Raw genomic sequence first — 15981 nt, 5'->3', positions numbered from 1 at the left:
CCACTGTCTTCATGCAGTAGTTGGTATAGACGTAACATCACTGTCTTCATGCAGTAGTTAGCATAGACGTAACATCACTGTCTTCATGCAGTAGTTAGTATAGACGTAACATCGCTGTCTTCATGCTGTAGTTAGCATAGATGTAACATAGCTGTCTTCATGCAGTAGTTGGTATAGACGTAACATCGCTGTCTTCATGTAGTAGTTGGTATAGATGTAGCACCACTGTCTTCATGCTGTAGTTAGCATAGACATAACATCGCTGTCTTCATGCAGTAGTTGGTATAGACGTAACATCGCTGTCTTCATGTAGTAGTTGCTATCGACGTAGCACCACTGTCTTCATGCTGTAGTTAGCATAGACATAACATCGCTGTCTTCATGCAGTAGTTGGTATAGACGTAACATCGCTGTCTTCATGTAGTAGTTGGTATAGACATTACATCGCTGTCTTCATGCTGTAGTTAGCATAGATGTAACATAGCTTTCTTCATGCAGTAGTTAGTATAGACGTAACCGCTGTCTTCATGCAGTAGTTAGTATAGACGTAACATCGCTGTCTTCATGTAGTAGTTGGTATAGACGTAACTTTGCTGTCTTCATGTAGTAGTTGATATAGACATAACATTGCTATCTTCATGTAGTAGTTGGTATAGACGTAACTTTGCTGTCTTCATGCAGTAGTTAGTATAGACGTAACATCGCTGTCTTCATGTAGTAGTTGGTATAGACGTAACTTTGCTGTCTTCATGCAGTAGTTAGTATAGACGTAACATCGCTGTCTTCATGTAGTAGTTGGCATAGACGTAACTTTGCTGTCTTCGTGCAGTAGTTAGTATAGACCTAACATAGCTGTCTTCATGCAGTAGTTGGTATAGACATAACATTGCTATCTTCATGTAGTAGTTGGTATAGACGTAACATCGCTGTCTTCATGTTAGTATAGAAGTAACAATAAGCTGTGAATGATGAAGCTTTAATTCAAATCTAATCATTGTGTTTCTCCTTCCGTCCTGCAGTCCCTTATCTTCGATGAGGTCGACCTGTCGGACGCCAGCGTTGCAGAATCCAGCACAAAGAATGTCAACAACAGCTTCACGGTGAGTGGATCTTCAGTGTTTCCACTCTCACATTAAAACACTGTGGGTCATACAGCAGCACGTGTTCAACAATGAGACCGATGAGTCGCCTCAACATCAGCTCTGCAGGCTGCATCGCTGTACTGCAGCTGTAGGACCTTTAATCTGGAGGCTGTTGGGGCTCTTTCATAGAAATAAACCTCTGTTACGCAGTAAAAAAAAGCAAATTTTCAAAACAATTTATAGTTTTTATGTTCCCCTTTTTTGTTAAACTACAGATAGTATTAGTCATCATTAGTCGTACCATTATTAGTGTTATTATTAGTCATTATGCAAATAGAGATTAGTTTACCACAAAAAGTTTGCTTCAAAAATCTGTAGATTTACAGGAATTTGTTCTTTGACAAAGTTGACTGTAAAGTTTCAATATTTTGCTGCATTTAAATCAGCTAAAAATGAAATTATTTTACAAATATTTGCTGTCTTTTGAAAGAATTGTCTCAGATTTTCCAGTTTTGTTAAATTACAGATAATATCTTGTAAAATCACAGAAGCCTTGATGGCATTCAGTCGATTTTATTTTTCTAAATAATTGGTTTCAGAGATCTAAATTGTCTGATTACACCTTCCTAAATGTGAATATTTTCCGGTGTCTTTGCTTCTCTGTGACAGTAAACTGAATATATTTGGGTTGTGGACAAAATAAGACATTTGTTTTCACTGATTTTATGACATTTTTCAGCATTTTCTGACATTTTTCAGAGCAGTCACCTATTTGAGGAGATAATGTACAGTATTATTGACAAGAAAAGTCATCATTAGTTGTATTACTATTATTATTTTTATTATTATTAGTCATTATACAGCTAGAGATTGGTTTACCATAAAATGTTTACTTCAAAAATCTGTAGATTTAGAGTAATTTGTTCCTTGACAAAGTTTGACTGTAAAATTCCACCATTTTGCTGGATTTAACTCAGATAAAAATGAAATTATTTTACAAATACTTGCTGTCATTTGAAAGAATTTGCTCAGATTTTCCAGTTTTGTTAAATTACTAACATCTCTTCCAATCACAGAAGTGTTGATTGCATTCAGTCGATTTTATTTTCCTAAATAGTTGGTTTCAGAGATCTAAGTTGTCTGATTACACCTTCCAAAATATGAATTTTTCTAGTTTCTTTCCTCCTCTGTCTCAGTAAACTGAATATCTTTGGGTTGTGGACAAAACAAAACCAGTTCTCATTGGTTTTTCTGACATTTTCTGCACTTTTTGGAGACCAAACACCTAATCGAGAAGATAGTATGGAAGAACTGACATAAAAATCGTCGTTAGTTGCATCATTATTCTTTATTAGGAGTAATTATACCTTCAGCTAGATGTTGGTTTACATGAAATCCAGATTTGCCCTACATGGATGGTGATTCACCTGATAAATGTCAGCTCTAGTTATTTATATTTAGTCGCTGCTCTTCTATTTCCCATCAGTGCTCGTTGTGTTTCTGTCACATGCTGCTCATCTCATCCACAAGTGATGCTGCTGTGAATGGAGGCTTGTTCAGGGAGGCGAGGTGAGCGTGGGAGGACGGACACGAGGTTGTTATGACGAGGATAAAAACAGAAGGAGCTCATAGTGACCCGTCATTCCTATAAATGTCTCTGCTATAATAAGAAACAGGCAGGAGGAGGAGAACACCAGGCTATTTATAGCCACTGCCTCGAAACGCTCCACTGAGTGCCTGGATCGGATTAACGTCTGCCATATTCATAAATAAGATCTGCTGCTGCTGTGTGTGTGTGTGTGTGTGTGCAGCTGTGTGTGTGCAGGAGGTTTCAGAAAAGGGAAGTTGGAGAAAACAGAAATGCATAATGAATAAAGGGGGGGGGGGCGACTGCAGGGTGAGGTGACGCAGAAAAGGTTGTGCAGTGGAGGAAATCCTGGAGTGATGTCACGGGGAGCACTGGAGGAGGAGGAGGAGGAGGCGAGTTAGAGCTCCGAGGACGGACCGAAGACGAGGATCAGCGGCGAAGGTAACGGCGAACGTCGCTTCACCTGCAGGAACAGCAGCTTTAGGAGGCTGAAATCAGAGGAGGGAGAGAACAGGGGGGAGATCACTGCTGCAGAGGAGGCTTTTTGCTGAGTCTGTTGTCTGTCTGTCTGTCTGTCTGTCTGTCTGTCTGTCTGTCTGTCTGTCCTGGTGTTTGCTGTCTGTCTGCTTCCCCCTGAGGATGAGTGATGCTGCTGGCATCCTCTATGCAGGTTGGTTGTTTGGGTGATTTCATGTGTGCAGATGAATGACTTCCACTAGTTTTATCTGCAATGCACTGAAGGCAGTTATGTAATTAATATGCATTCTTTGTTTGAGGCAGTAAACATGCAGCAAATCTGGTGTCTGAGCCGTGTTTTCAAGAGTAAAGCAGCATAAAACAGACAGAAGATGCATGGCTGTCTGGTGTTTTCAGGGGTAAAGCAGCTAAACAGACTGAGGATGCACGGCTCTCTCTCTTTTTGTGTGCATGTTGTGTTTAAAGAGTGTTTGCGACCGTGCATTGCTGTGCCGTCTGAATGCATGATGAGGCTGCTGTTGTAGCGCACAGCGGCAGCACCTTCAGGTCCACGTGAGGGACTCGGCTCAGCCCAACCCGAAGCCGAAACTGGCTGCCTCTCATCGCCGCTTATTGGATCGGCTCTCTCTTTACCTCCCGCCGTGAATACGTGACTCGAATCTCGAGGAAGTTCCACATCAGCTCTTGTGCTGCTGCTCTGATCTGTCGTGCAGTTGATGTTAAGTGTTTTAAGGCGAGATTTTGCTTAAAAAATACACATATAGATGCTTGTTTCAGTTGTATCTTTAACTCTCTGAACACCCATCAGTAGGTTTTAAAACGCTCACAAAATTATTTGGATTACAAATGGATCCAAATCACCTCAACGATCAGAACCAGAAACTGTAGAAACAGACAGACTCGAAGGTCTAAGCATGTTTGTGTTGTGGTTCTGTCAGGAAAATCAACCAAATCTAAGCTTAAAATTGTGACATTTCCTCAAAATCACTCAACAATCAAAGTCATGACAAAAATCAACAGGCTTCTCAGCTAAACTGCAGGCAGTGTTTAAGTATAAAAACGATATGCCTGAGAGATTGAGAGCAAAGTAAAACAAACTGGATCCATAAAGTAATGCAGCTTGGTTCAAAAACAGTAAATCTAGGAGCATGTAGATGATACATTCAGCATGGTGAAACATCTTCATAGAGTTGATGAGCAGAGCAGAGTGAAAAACAACAAGTTTGAAGAGACTGGAAAATGCAAGTACTCAAATATCTAAAAGCGTTTATGTGAAAATTATGTTTTTTCTTCCTGTCAAGAGCCAAAAATCTCCCCTTCAGCGCTGCTTATACACACCAAGCCTACCACTATTATTCCTATCTAGATTCTGAGGGAGTTTTACAGCCGAGTTTGTTTGTATATCACTTGCAGTCTCGTTTATAGAACGTTCTAATACTCCAAACATGGTGAAAACTGATATTATTTTGGCTGTTGACATTGTTTTCTGATTCATAAAGCAATAAATTAACATCCTGTCTGTAAAAACTTTATGACCGTATGGAAAATGAAACAAAAAAATTGTTTTATACAGACTTAGGTGAGAGAGAACATTACATTTTGGCAATTTTCTTCACAAAACATATAGATTATCAAGTCGTTTTGATGAAATATCACAATTTTAAGCTCAGATTTGGCTCAGTTTCCCAAATGAAAAGTCAAAAAGTTGAAAATCAGAACAATTCCTTGTGTTGTTATGGTTTCTGGCTCTGATAAATGGTTTAAATTAGACATTTAAAAAAAATACCAGATGCCTCTCTAACCCAGTGGTGGGTTTTAGGGGTTCAGATTGTTGACAAGTAATCAACTGGAGAAACTTCATATTGATACCCGTTAGTTAAAAATCTTCCCCTGAAGCAAACATTTGTCTGCCTTGACAGGTCGGGGTGAGGAAACTTAAATTAGTCTATTGTATTCAGAAAAACAACTCGAAGGTTCCAGTTCCCCTAAAACTGCCTCAATGTTCCTCCAATGTAGAGAGAAATCCAATGATTCCATTTGAGCAAGTTTTTTGGTGGCTTTGGGGAGCAAAAGAAAGAAAACTCCAGCAGAACCAGGTTCAGGGAGGGCAGACATCTGCCTCGACAGGTCGGGGTGAGGAGAACTTACATTAATACATTACATTATTAAAAGTAACTTGGTGGTACAATCACAGTAGTTAAAATGTGCTGGTATGCTTCTATTGTCTGTTTTATGGGTAATTATCTTTTTAAAGAATTTCAAGAATCAAAGATTTCTTATCTAGTATAATTAAACACATGCGTACATCTGCAAATATGTCACTTTTAAAGAATTTATCATTAGACCAATCATACGTCGTTATCAGTCCCAACTTTGATTAGTGGATTTTGTGATTTTGTGCATGAAAAAAATGGACAAACTTAACAATTGCTAAAGAAACGATGTCTTCAATGAGCAAAATAACTGATCAGTTTTCCTCCCACAGCTTTAAAAGCTACAAACAAAAAGAAACAATCAGTTTCTAAAACTTTATGGTTGGTCTGAATCTTTTTTTTTTCCAACGTTCACTGTTAATTAAAGCAGAATAATGAGTTAAAATAGATTGAATTTGTTCAGAATTGTAGCCTAAATGAAGATTTAACACAGAAATTTATATATAAATGCAGATAGTTAGAGAGTTTGCTTCGATTGCCATTTCTCTCTATGTATTAACCCACAGCAGAACACAAGGGGTAAAATATGTAACTAGATTTTCACAAATCTTTAGTTTTAGCATCTCAGAGTTTAGTAAAATAGATTGTTTTTGCTCATATTTGTAGCTAAAATAATAATTAAACACAAATTTAGATATAAATGCAGATACTTGCAGTACGTTTGCTTCTTTTGGCCACATATATCCACGTATTAACCCAATTAACCCAGACTAATTGTAGCTTAAATGAGGATTAAACCTTACTGTTAGTTAAAAATGTTCACCTGAAGCCCAACATGTGTCCTCAGCTTCCTTTGTTGTCACTCAATCTTTGGTGGTTTCCGGCTAAAAACACCACTACTGACACGATCTCCGCCTGTCATTTGTCAATAAATTCTCTGTTCTGACGCCAGGGTCGGTCATCAGCGGAGGTTTTCCACACTTGAGGGATGCCTTCGAGCCATTTTTGGAAACAGCCTCTCCTGTTTCCCTGGCAACCACCCTCATCCTTATCGCCGCCCCGCTCCAGACACCGCTGGAGAGGCGGCAGCATCTATGTCCGAAGGGATCAATTTGCCTCTGGAATACACAACAGTTACTACTGAAGAACACGGGATTCTGTGCAGAACGATGAGCAGATTCATGTGAAAACAGTGAAGCAAAAATGCTGCCAGTAATTTGTCAGTCGTTGGTTAGCTTTAACATGAGACGAGGGCAGCGAGAGACCACGCAGCCCCGATCTGCTGAGAAATACTGATTTTTCTTCTCCTTCCAGAGCTTTCTGTTCAGACGGATTGATTATTGATTAGAGGTCTTGGGTCACATTGATTGCGAGAGTGATTAAGGTGATTGATCAGGGAGCTCCATGGTTTCATCTCATTTACAGCTGCAGCCGTTTTAATTAATCCATTGTCGAATCCTTGAATGAAAGCAATGCGCTTTTCGTGTTTTTAGTTTTTCTGTGGTATTAAATTTTGAGGTCTCTTCATTCAGCTCTTTTCTCAGCTCACAACGGCCTTGCAGCTCTTTAAAAAGCATCATTTCAGTGGTGACAAGATAGAAAAAGTCAGTGAGATACTTTATTTTTTAGTTTTTCATTTTTACTTCTGCAAGTATCTTAACATGACAGTCATAAATAAATTAAAAAAAAAAAAAAAAAAAAAAAAAAAAAAAAATATATATATATATATATATATATATATATATATATATATATATATATATATATATATATATATATATATATATATATATATATATTTTATTTTATTTTTTTTTTATATGACACATTGAAAATGAGCAGAATTGAGCAGCCAGACAACAGCAAATTATATGACAGGATAAAAGTATTAAATATCATGTAGTAGAACAAAATGAAATAGTATAAAGTACTGAAACAGGCAAAGGAGGATGTCAACTTGTCAGATCATTTTCTAAAATAGAATGAAAATTAAATGTTAAGAGCAGCCAAAAGCCAATAAAACACATACAGTATGAAGTATTAGTTAAATTTACAAACACTTGAATATGTGTAAATATAAGAGTCAGACTTTTGAGAGGATTTTGGAGAAAAGGAGTGCAGTTATTTCCAGGAATTTTTCCATAGCTTTTGTCTTTTGTTTTTGTTTTTTGTTTTTTTTTTTTGCATTTCAAATTTTTTACACCATCTTCTTGTGTTTTTGGGGGGAATTTTCCTCATAAAGAATTTCAAAAACGAAGAATTGTTTTAACTTAAACCTGAACTTAGCTGTACTTTAACCTAACCTTAACCTTAACTTTTGTGGTATAATTAAATAAACACACAAGCAAACATCTGCAAATGTCTCATCACAGCTGGAAACACGTCACATTTAAAAATAATGTATTATAAAACCGATCAGACCTCGTTATCAGACCCAACTTTGATTTATGATATTTTGTGGTTTGGGCTTGAAAAAGTGGACATATTAACTACTGCTGATGAAATAGTGCCTTAAATCAGCAAAATCGTTGCTCAGTTTCCACCAACAGAAACTCATCTGTCAGTTTTAAAAGCTACAAACAAAAAGCAACTATCAGATTACTAAACTTTTGGGTTAGAATGATGAGTAAAAATAGATTGAGTTTGTTCAAAATTGTAGCTTAAATGAAGATTGAACACACAGATGTATATATAAATGCAGATACTTACAGTTCTTTTCCACTTGTCTTTATGTATTAACCCACAGCAGGACAAAAGACCTAAAATATGCAATTAGACTGTCACTAATCTTTAGTTTTATCATCTCAGATTTTAGTAAAATAGATTGTTTTTGCTCATATTTGTTGCTAAAATGACGACTGAACCACACTTAAACACATATTTATATCCAAATGCAGATACAAGAGGTAAAATATACAACTAGACTTTCACAAATCTTTTGTTGTAACACATCAGAGTTTAGATTTGTTGTCTGTAAGCCACTCTATCTGCTGAGTATCGAGTTCTGTGATCAACAAGTGTCAGTAAAGCAGATGGTGAGCAGCAACAGTAGCTTCATGCAGAAAGAAAAGCAGCAGCTGTAGCTCTAACACACACATGTATAGGCTCGTGCACACTACACACACACACACACACACACACTACACACACACTACACACACACTACACACACACTGGCAGTGACGTGGGTGTTTGTTGTGCACCTGCTGTTTTTCCACACCTGGTTGAAGCCTCAGGTGCTGCTGCTCCGAACAGACCTCAGATCAGTTCGCTTGTTTTTCACTGTTCATCCAGTTATTGGAAATATGACAATAACGGAGCTCTGAAGCGACGTGTCGATGAATCAGGCGGCGTTTTTGTTGGAGACAAAGAAACTAGATGAGCTGTGTGCAAGATAAGGCTTTTTTTGGGGTGTTTTTGTATCTCATATTGTTAATTTTGGTCGTTGATTTGGACAAAATGCGGCCGAACCGGTGACTTCTTTGACTTGATGTCTTTTAATTTTGGAGGCAACTTTCAGTTTCAAGTTGTCACCATTTTGTCTACTTGTGGTAGACAAAATGGTGCGAGAAGATATAAAATGCTGATGTCTGTCCTCAGTAACAGATGATGAAACCAGTCACTGCAGTGAGGAATGTTGCAGTAAATTAAAATATGCCCATAAAGTACAGGTAGAGTAAATAAAAATTTGCATGTGGGTCACCTTGGAGAGATTAGAGAGAAGCAGCAGCATCTCAGATATAATATGTAAATTAAACAGCCACAAGATGCAGTCTGGTGTGAACTTCTGTTAAAGAGGCCTCACTGACTTTTATTTTTCTTTTTTTATGTGTGCCTCATATAGGCCATTTTAATTACTATTAAAATAATAAGATGGCAAAGTCTCTGGATTTACCAGTCAATCTACGTTTCAACACTCACTCCTGTAATGATGTAAATCTGTAATTTTATGGATTTTTTTTCCTTTTTATATGACAGATTTTCACAATATACACAAAAATATCATTGAAATTACAAAAATATGCTGCAAATTTAAAATGCCGAACCTATAACTCTGACTAGCCCTAACTTCATGTTAGGATTAAAAAGGACAATTTTAATGTGTCAGAAATACACAAATATCATCTTTTCCTTCAATAGATAAAACTGGTTGATTCGAGTTTAATGCTGTAAATATAACTACGAACTTAGTGACAATTAACTGAAAAGCAGTAATGGTTTTGTTTGATTACATAGATTCATATATTGAACAATGATATCTTGTATGTAAAGTTTTTTATTTATTATTTTTTAACGTACATTTTTTATGATTTTTACTAGTTATTTGTCATTTAAGAAATCAGGGAAAATCTATTAAATAACAGTTAAATATATATATTTTTGATGTGGACACTTTCATTTTATGATTCTACGACTGATTTTATGAAGTTATTATCTAGAATTTAACAAAACAGGGAAAACAGTTTTAAAATGTTTTACAATGTATACACTTTTTTCACATGTCACACATTGTAGAAAAAGAAATCGTTCTTAGGAAATTTGAAAAAAAAATACAGATGATTCTTTTTATTTTTTTTTTGCCATCTTGGCCTTGTTAAAACAATGCTTTTTTCTGTGATTTTAATAGTTATTTGTAATTCAGCAGAACAGGAAAAACCTGTAAAATACCTGTTAAAATGATTGATATTTGTAAATTTATATTTTTGCTTTACAGTAAAAAAAATTGTGTAAATTTATTGTTAAATGTTCACAAATTTAACAATAATTACTATTTGGGAAAATCCAGATACATTTTTATGCAACATGTTAATCAGTTCTTTTTTATTTTGGTTTTACATCAAGTATTGTAGAAAAATAAATTAAAAACAGACTTTTTTTAGTGACAGTTTTGGCCTTTGTAACAACATGTCAACATGCAAATTGGTACTTTTTTCTGTGATTTTACTAGTTATTTTTAATTAACAAAACAGGAAAAACCTGTAAAATAACTGTTAAAAAATATTTGTATTTGTAAATTTACCGTATTGTTTTACAGTAAAAAAAGATTTATTTTGAAATGTTGGGACAACTTTTGATGCAACATGCAAATTAATACTTTCTTTTAATTATCTGTAAATTTATTTTTTTTAAAAAAACTTAAAATTTGTGAAATAACAGTAAATTAATCAAAAAATTACACTGAAAATGTCCAGTTTCTACCGTGATCATGTAGTTTATTGTTCAAAAGTGATTTGGTTTCTTTACGACATCTCAAAAGTTTGCTTTAAATCCGTTTGACAGTTACATGGAAACACAGTTATCATCTCTCATGTTGTTGAGCCTCTCGCTAATGTAAATGGAGATAAGATGAGGACGCGACGGCTTGGAAAGAGAGAAAGAAGAGATGAGGAGCATAAATAAATGAGTGATGTCGGCGTTGAAAGGGTGCAGAGTGTCTGTAGGCTTCTCCACAGGGACTGTCCTTTAAACACACATACATCTGTGCAGAGGGAGGACGGAGGCTCTTAGCTTCGCCTGTCAGCTCGCATCTTCCTCACAGCATCATGAGGAAGACGAGCGGAGAGGAGGGGAGGAAGGAAACGCCGGAGAAAACTCAAGAAGGTGTGAGAGAGCTTCAGTTAATGAGGGAGAGGGAGAGAGAGACAAAGAGGGAGGGAGGGAGGGAGCTTCTGGTGGCTTTATCCTCGAAGCCGATCGCTGTTTTCCTCTCAGAACCGCCGCGGGCTGGAGGAGGTTTATCCATCCTTTCGAGCATCACCACATAATAAAAGCTCCTGCTTCCTCCCCGCAGGTCATCACTCCGTTCCGTAGGCTCATCCTCTGCGCCGAGAACAGGAAAGAGATGGAGGACTGGATCAGTTCGTTGAAGTCCGTCCAGTCCAGAGAGCACTATGAGGTAAGACGGACCCCTCAATCAACACATTTTACAGTTTGCAGCAACAATAGATGAGAGATTAGACGATTAAACTGGAGATTTTGGACAGAAATGAGCAGATATGTTGTCGGATCAGGTGTAGAGCTGCACGTTTGGAGGCTGAGAAGTTCCCGTGTTGAGATTTGTAGCCCCAAATCACATGCAGAGGCACGGATTGACCCACATGTAGCCGCAGGTGCACAAGACCAAAGCACCCGGACCCACAAAAACCTCCAAATCTGCACCGTCTCAGCATTTTAACCCCTTTTCACTCGCCGGATCACGCACGTTGTCGCCCGATTATGTCTCCGAAACTGTTGACTTGCTTGTTTTTTCCTGCGTTTTCTGCCTGTAAATGAAGACGGCGGCGGTCTGTGGAAGACGCTGCTGCTGCTGCCGTATTTTCATATCGTTGATTTGAGAGGGGAAATCTTATATAAGACCCCATCCCTCACCCCCTTTACTGCAGCGCACTGCAGCAGCAGCAGCAGCAGCAACCCCACAGCTCGCAACACACACAAGATGTCAACACAACAGCGTTTAATTGCCGTCCTTTGGTGCCACTGTTAGGATGCGAGTGTCCCAGTTTACTAGCACCTGTTACAATTACGAAACACATCCAAAGGGCTGCACCAACTGCTGCAACGCCCACACTGCTAGCAGAGCCACCGTGGCTTCTCCTCGTACGTTTTCCTGACCAGGTGTAGTTTCTGTTAAATCACAGGCTGATGAGTGTCTGAGTGGAGAGTTTCTCCCACTGGGCTCAAGTAGTTGTGAGGTTTCCAGCAGAGCAGCAAGGAAAAAAATGAACAATTAGGGGAAAAATAGTGCCTAAAAGGTGTTTCATATCATATTTTTTGCATTTTTAAGTGTCATTTTTGCATGCCAACCTGCAGTACATTGTGTTTTCTGTGTTGCCTTTCTGTGGCTGCCAACCTGTTTTAACTTCTCCTTCGCCAGACGGCACAGTTTAATGTGGAACATTTCTCAGGGATGCACAACTGGTACGCCTGCTCCCATGCACGGCCCACCTTCTGCAACGTCTGTAAAGATAGCTTGTCCGGGGTCACGTCTCACGGCCTTTCCTGCGAAGGTAAGAAACACCGTCGCACACAGCACTGCACAAACGGGTGGATATTAAGTGTACCGAGTGCATTTCCCATTTATGTGGCTCTGCAGATCATCAAAACTTTAAATTCTGCACCATCTGTTGTAGCAATTCATGGAAACGAAGAGTCAAAATGACGGGAAAAAGCACAAACTCCCTGCAGCCTGTCACTTTTACATGATTATTAAGTTTTAAAGGGTTCTGCCTGATCTGAAAATGTTTGTTTGCACACGTTGTACTTCGAAATATCGCAATTTTGTTGTCCTGCACCGCAGTATAATGACAACAAAGCACCTGATTGCAATTATTTGAGCTGGTTTTGATCATTTTGCAAAATCCTTAGATGCGTTTCCCATCACCTGCATAAAAACAGCCGGTTGAAACCAGAAAAAAGTCAATATTTCCACATCGTTTTCCACAGTTTACTTGATGGTTTAATGGTAGCAACTGTCCAACTGTCAAAGTATTCAACCAGCTGTATCTCATTGAGAATCTTCATCTCATTTTTTTAATATAGCACTAATTCACAACACGTTATCTCATAGCACTTGTCATAGTAAGGTGAAGCCCTTTACCCTACAAATTTTAAACAGAGAAACCAACAATCCAAAGTACCCTAAAGACCCTTAAAAAAAACTCTCCCCTGTAGGACACATTTATGATCTGAAGCCAAATGAAAAGTCCAAGAACTTTGCTGGATTTGCAGCAACAAGGTGGCGTTCAAAGGTACTAAAACTGCTACTCTGAACCTAAAATGAGCAGAAAAATGCATTTAAATCTCTAATTCCACCTAAAATTTCCAAAGGTTTTTCCTCCTGCACTTGGTCTCACAACTGGAGAATCCTTTGTTCACTAAATACATGCCTAATTAGGGTTAACTTGCAAACAGCTAGCAATAACTGCAGATTTTATCATGCAGCAGCAGCAGCAGAAAACTGCATTTTCATTTGCATTTCTCAAGTCCCTGCCAAGGTGGTTCCTGGGTGGCTTCTTTTAGAGGTTTTTTGGAGACTTTAAAAGTTGCTGGAGAGTTTATGTGTCTCATCTGGCCGGGGAACACCTCGGGATGTGTAGTTAGGAGCTTGAAAACAATGCAGATTAGGGCTAATTTGCTGAGCAGCGAGCCACAATTGGAGTCCTTATCGTACAGTAGCGGCAGAAAACTGAATTTTCTTCTGGAAAGGATATGAGGGGAACTCATTAGGCGAGTCGAGTCGCTGCTGAGGTAGTTGCTGGGTGGTTTCCTTTGGAGGTTTTCTGGAGACTTTAGAAGTTTCTGGAGAGTTAAAATATCTCATCTGGCCTCGGAACGCCTTCCAGTACAAGCAGGAAAATGATGCAGAGGACATGGACTAGAATAAAGAAGGACAGATACCTGCACTCCAGAAACTTGCACGAAACCATTTTGTCTCTTTCGCAACACAGAAAGATGCTAACCAAGGCTTCACACATGTAAACAAAGCAGATGAATTTGCAGGGTGATTTGCTCAGCTGGCAGATTTCCCACAGATGAAGATGCCTTACACAGTTAGCAAAGTGCCTAAATGTTCACGTTCAGTCAGACTCCAAAACAAACCTATAAAAGGACTGATTTGAAAGTCTGTTTTCTGCAGGAATCTTTCACTTTTTGCCTCGATATGAACCATTTTGTGCAGCACTGAATCTCTATAGTGAGGTTGGAGAGCCACAATAGCCGCATTAATGGGAAATACGCCAGTTTCAAATGAGCCAAAACTACTTGTTTTTTGGAAACGCTGTGCTTTCTTACATAACTCCCTCGAATCTGTTGACTTCTGAAGCAGCTCCCGCTCCGTTTCTGCATCTCATTACCGGCTCGTACTGCAGATAAACTCCCATCTCTGTGCTGTAAAATGGATTTGGACCTGCAGAGCCAGAGAGCTGGCAGGTCTCTGGGTTCTCTGGGAAGGTGTGCAACTGCGTTATGTAAGAACTTATGAGTCACAGAAGTGAGAAGTTTTCTTTTTTAACAAATGTCCATCCAAGCGGAGCAGATTGTCAGCCCATTGAACTCTTTTAAAGTCGAAGGAGTGAAAAGAGCGAGCGGCCTTTAATGCCACAATGTGACTGCATCCGTATGCTTTTAAGTCATACTGCGTGTTAGATAAGCGTTGACTCAGGCTAGCGTTTCTCCATTTACCCTTAAGAGGGAATAAAGTGTGAAGGGAACTTGCGAATGACGCCACATCATCAGCGAGAGAACGGCGAGGTGTGGCGTTCAGGGTGAAGGCGTTTGTCGCTGGGTTTTTTTTTTGCGTCTCTTTGCCATCTGCATATCCTCATGTCCTAATTTTGCTAATATTCCCCTGCGAGTGTGTGTTGCAGTCGATGCATGTGTGGTCGGCTCAGTGTGAAGGCGGTAAGAGCCTCTCCACTCAGAGCTCATTATCCTCTACAGCCTCTCATATCCACAACACAGAGAGGTGGAGGGAGACGAGTCATTAGAGCCAGATCTGACTGCTGTCACCTACAGCAGCTGCACAAACACCAACAGGAAGATGCAGTCTGGGATGATAGGACCTTCATGAAAACATGGATCAAGCTTCATGTGTGCAGATAATGGAACCACTCTCACATTTATGAGAGTTGGTTTGTTTACTCTTAACCCTCTGAACCCCAGATAGATTTTTTTTAAATCACCAAAATTACACCATTTATTAGACAGAAGCTGTAAAAAAAAACAGAAAGAATTGTCAGATTTTTAAACTTTCTAATGCTAGAAAGTTGAAGTATTCCAAGTTGAGGTTTCGTTCCAGCAGGAATTGAAATGTAAACTAAGTCACAAATCAAGGCCAGAGTCTATGACTTGACCGTGTTCAGATCTTTAAAAAATCACCAAGAGAAGTCAGCATTCGGAGGGCAGCAGGATTTATTTGTCGACAAAAATCCAGGAGTAATTCTTAGCAGTGTTTAAAACCCCAAGAAGAACTGAAGATACTGAACTGTGCACCTTCTTTAAGGGTGTGAGCGTTGGTCATTTTTCCACGCCTACAGGGCGTATGATAGGAGGGACAACTGTGACACCATTATACTTTTCTCAATCTATCACGACGTCAGGTTATCATATTTTATACTCCACATCTTACCCTTATTATTTTGTGATAGATTTCAGGCATGTTATTCCAATATATGTTAAGAGTTATAATACCTTAAGTGTACACCATTATGTTTTTTATACATATGTTTTACTCCTGTTCTTCAGTCTAATAGCGTTTGCCATAATTATATCATCTTCTACTTTTAGCATATCATACCCAACAAATATTACACTACAGAATATTAACCAAATCTAAGCCTAAAAATATAACCTTTCTTTAAAAATCACTTTATTCGTTTAAAAATTTACCAAAAATATACTTGGAACACCTCGGGATGTCCCGTTAGGAGCTTGAAAACAACGCAGATTAGGGCTAATTTGGAGAGCAGCTAGACACAACTGGAGTCTTTATCATGCAGCAGCTCCAGAAAACTGCATTTTATCCTTGAAAGGATGTCAGAGCTCCTGTGAAGGAAGTTGCTTGGTGGCTTCCTCTGGAGGTCTTAATCCTCTGGACCCCAGATAGTTTGTGTTTTTTTTTAAATCACCAAAATTACAACATTTATCAGGCAGAAACTGTAAAAACCAGGAAGAATTGTCAGAT

The 15981-nt window shown here is 38.6% G+C and overlaps 1 protein-coding gene across 10 annotated transcripts in view; it reads left to right on the top strand.

Moving 5' to 3' along the window:
• The window catches only part of dgkh (diacylglycerol kinase, eta), a 95899-nt gene that overhangs the window by 28005 nt on the left and 51913 nt on the right, over positions 1–15981 (top strand). For 7 of the 10 annotated variants that reach the window (XM_055015615.1, XM_055015612.1, XM_055015611.1 and 4 more), the window contains 3 exons: positions 1020–1100; positions 11092–11196; positions 12175–12307. In XM_055015615.1, the coding sequence (XP_054871590.1) occupies positions 1020–1100; positions 11092–11196; positions 12175–12307 (319 nt within the window). Of the gene's footprint in view, positions 1–1019; positions 1101–2962; positions 3112–10758; positions 10902–11091; positions 11197–12174; positions 12308–15981 lie in introns of those variants that run through there. The other 3 variants (XM_035947930.2, XM_023269780.3, XM_055015616.1) reach the window with 3 other exon arrangements.

This window comes from Amphiprion ocellaris, chromosome 11 (assembly GCF_022539595.1).
Source record: "Amphiprion ocellaris isolate individual 3 ecotype Okinawa chromosome 11, ASM2253959v1, whole genome shotgun sequence".
Taxonomy (NCBI): Eukaryota; Metazoa; Chordata; class Actinopteri; family Pomacentridae; genus Amphiprion; species Amphiprion ocellaris.
Note: the sequence above shows the minus strand (reverse complement) of the source record. Positions and strands in the feature narration are given on the sequence as shown.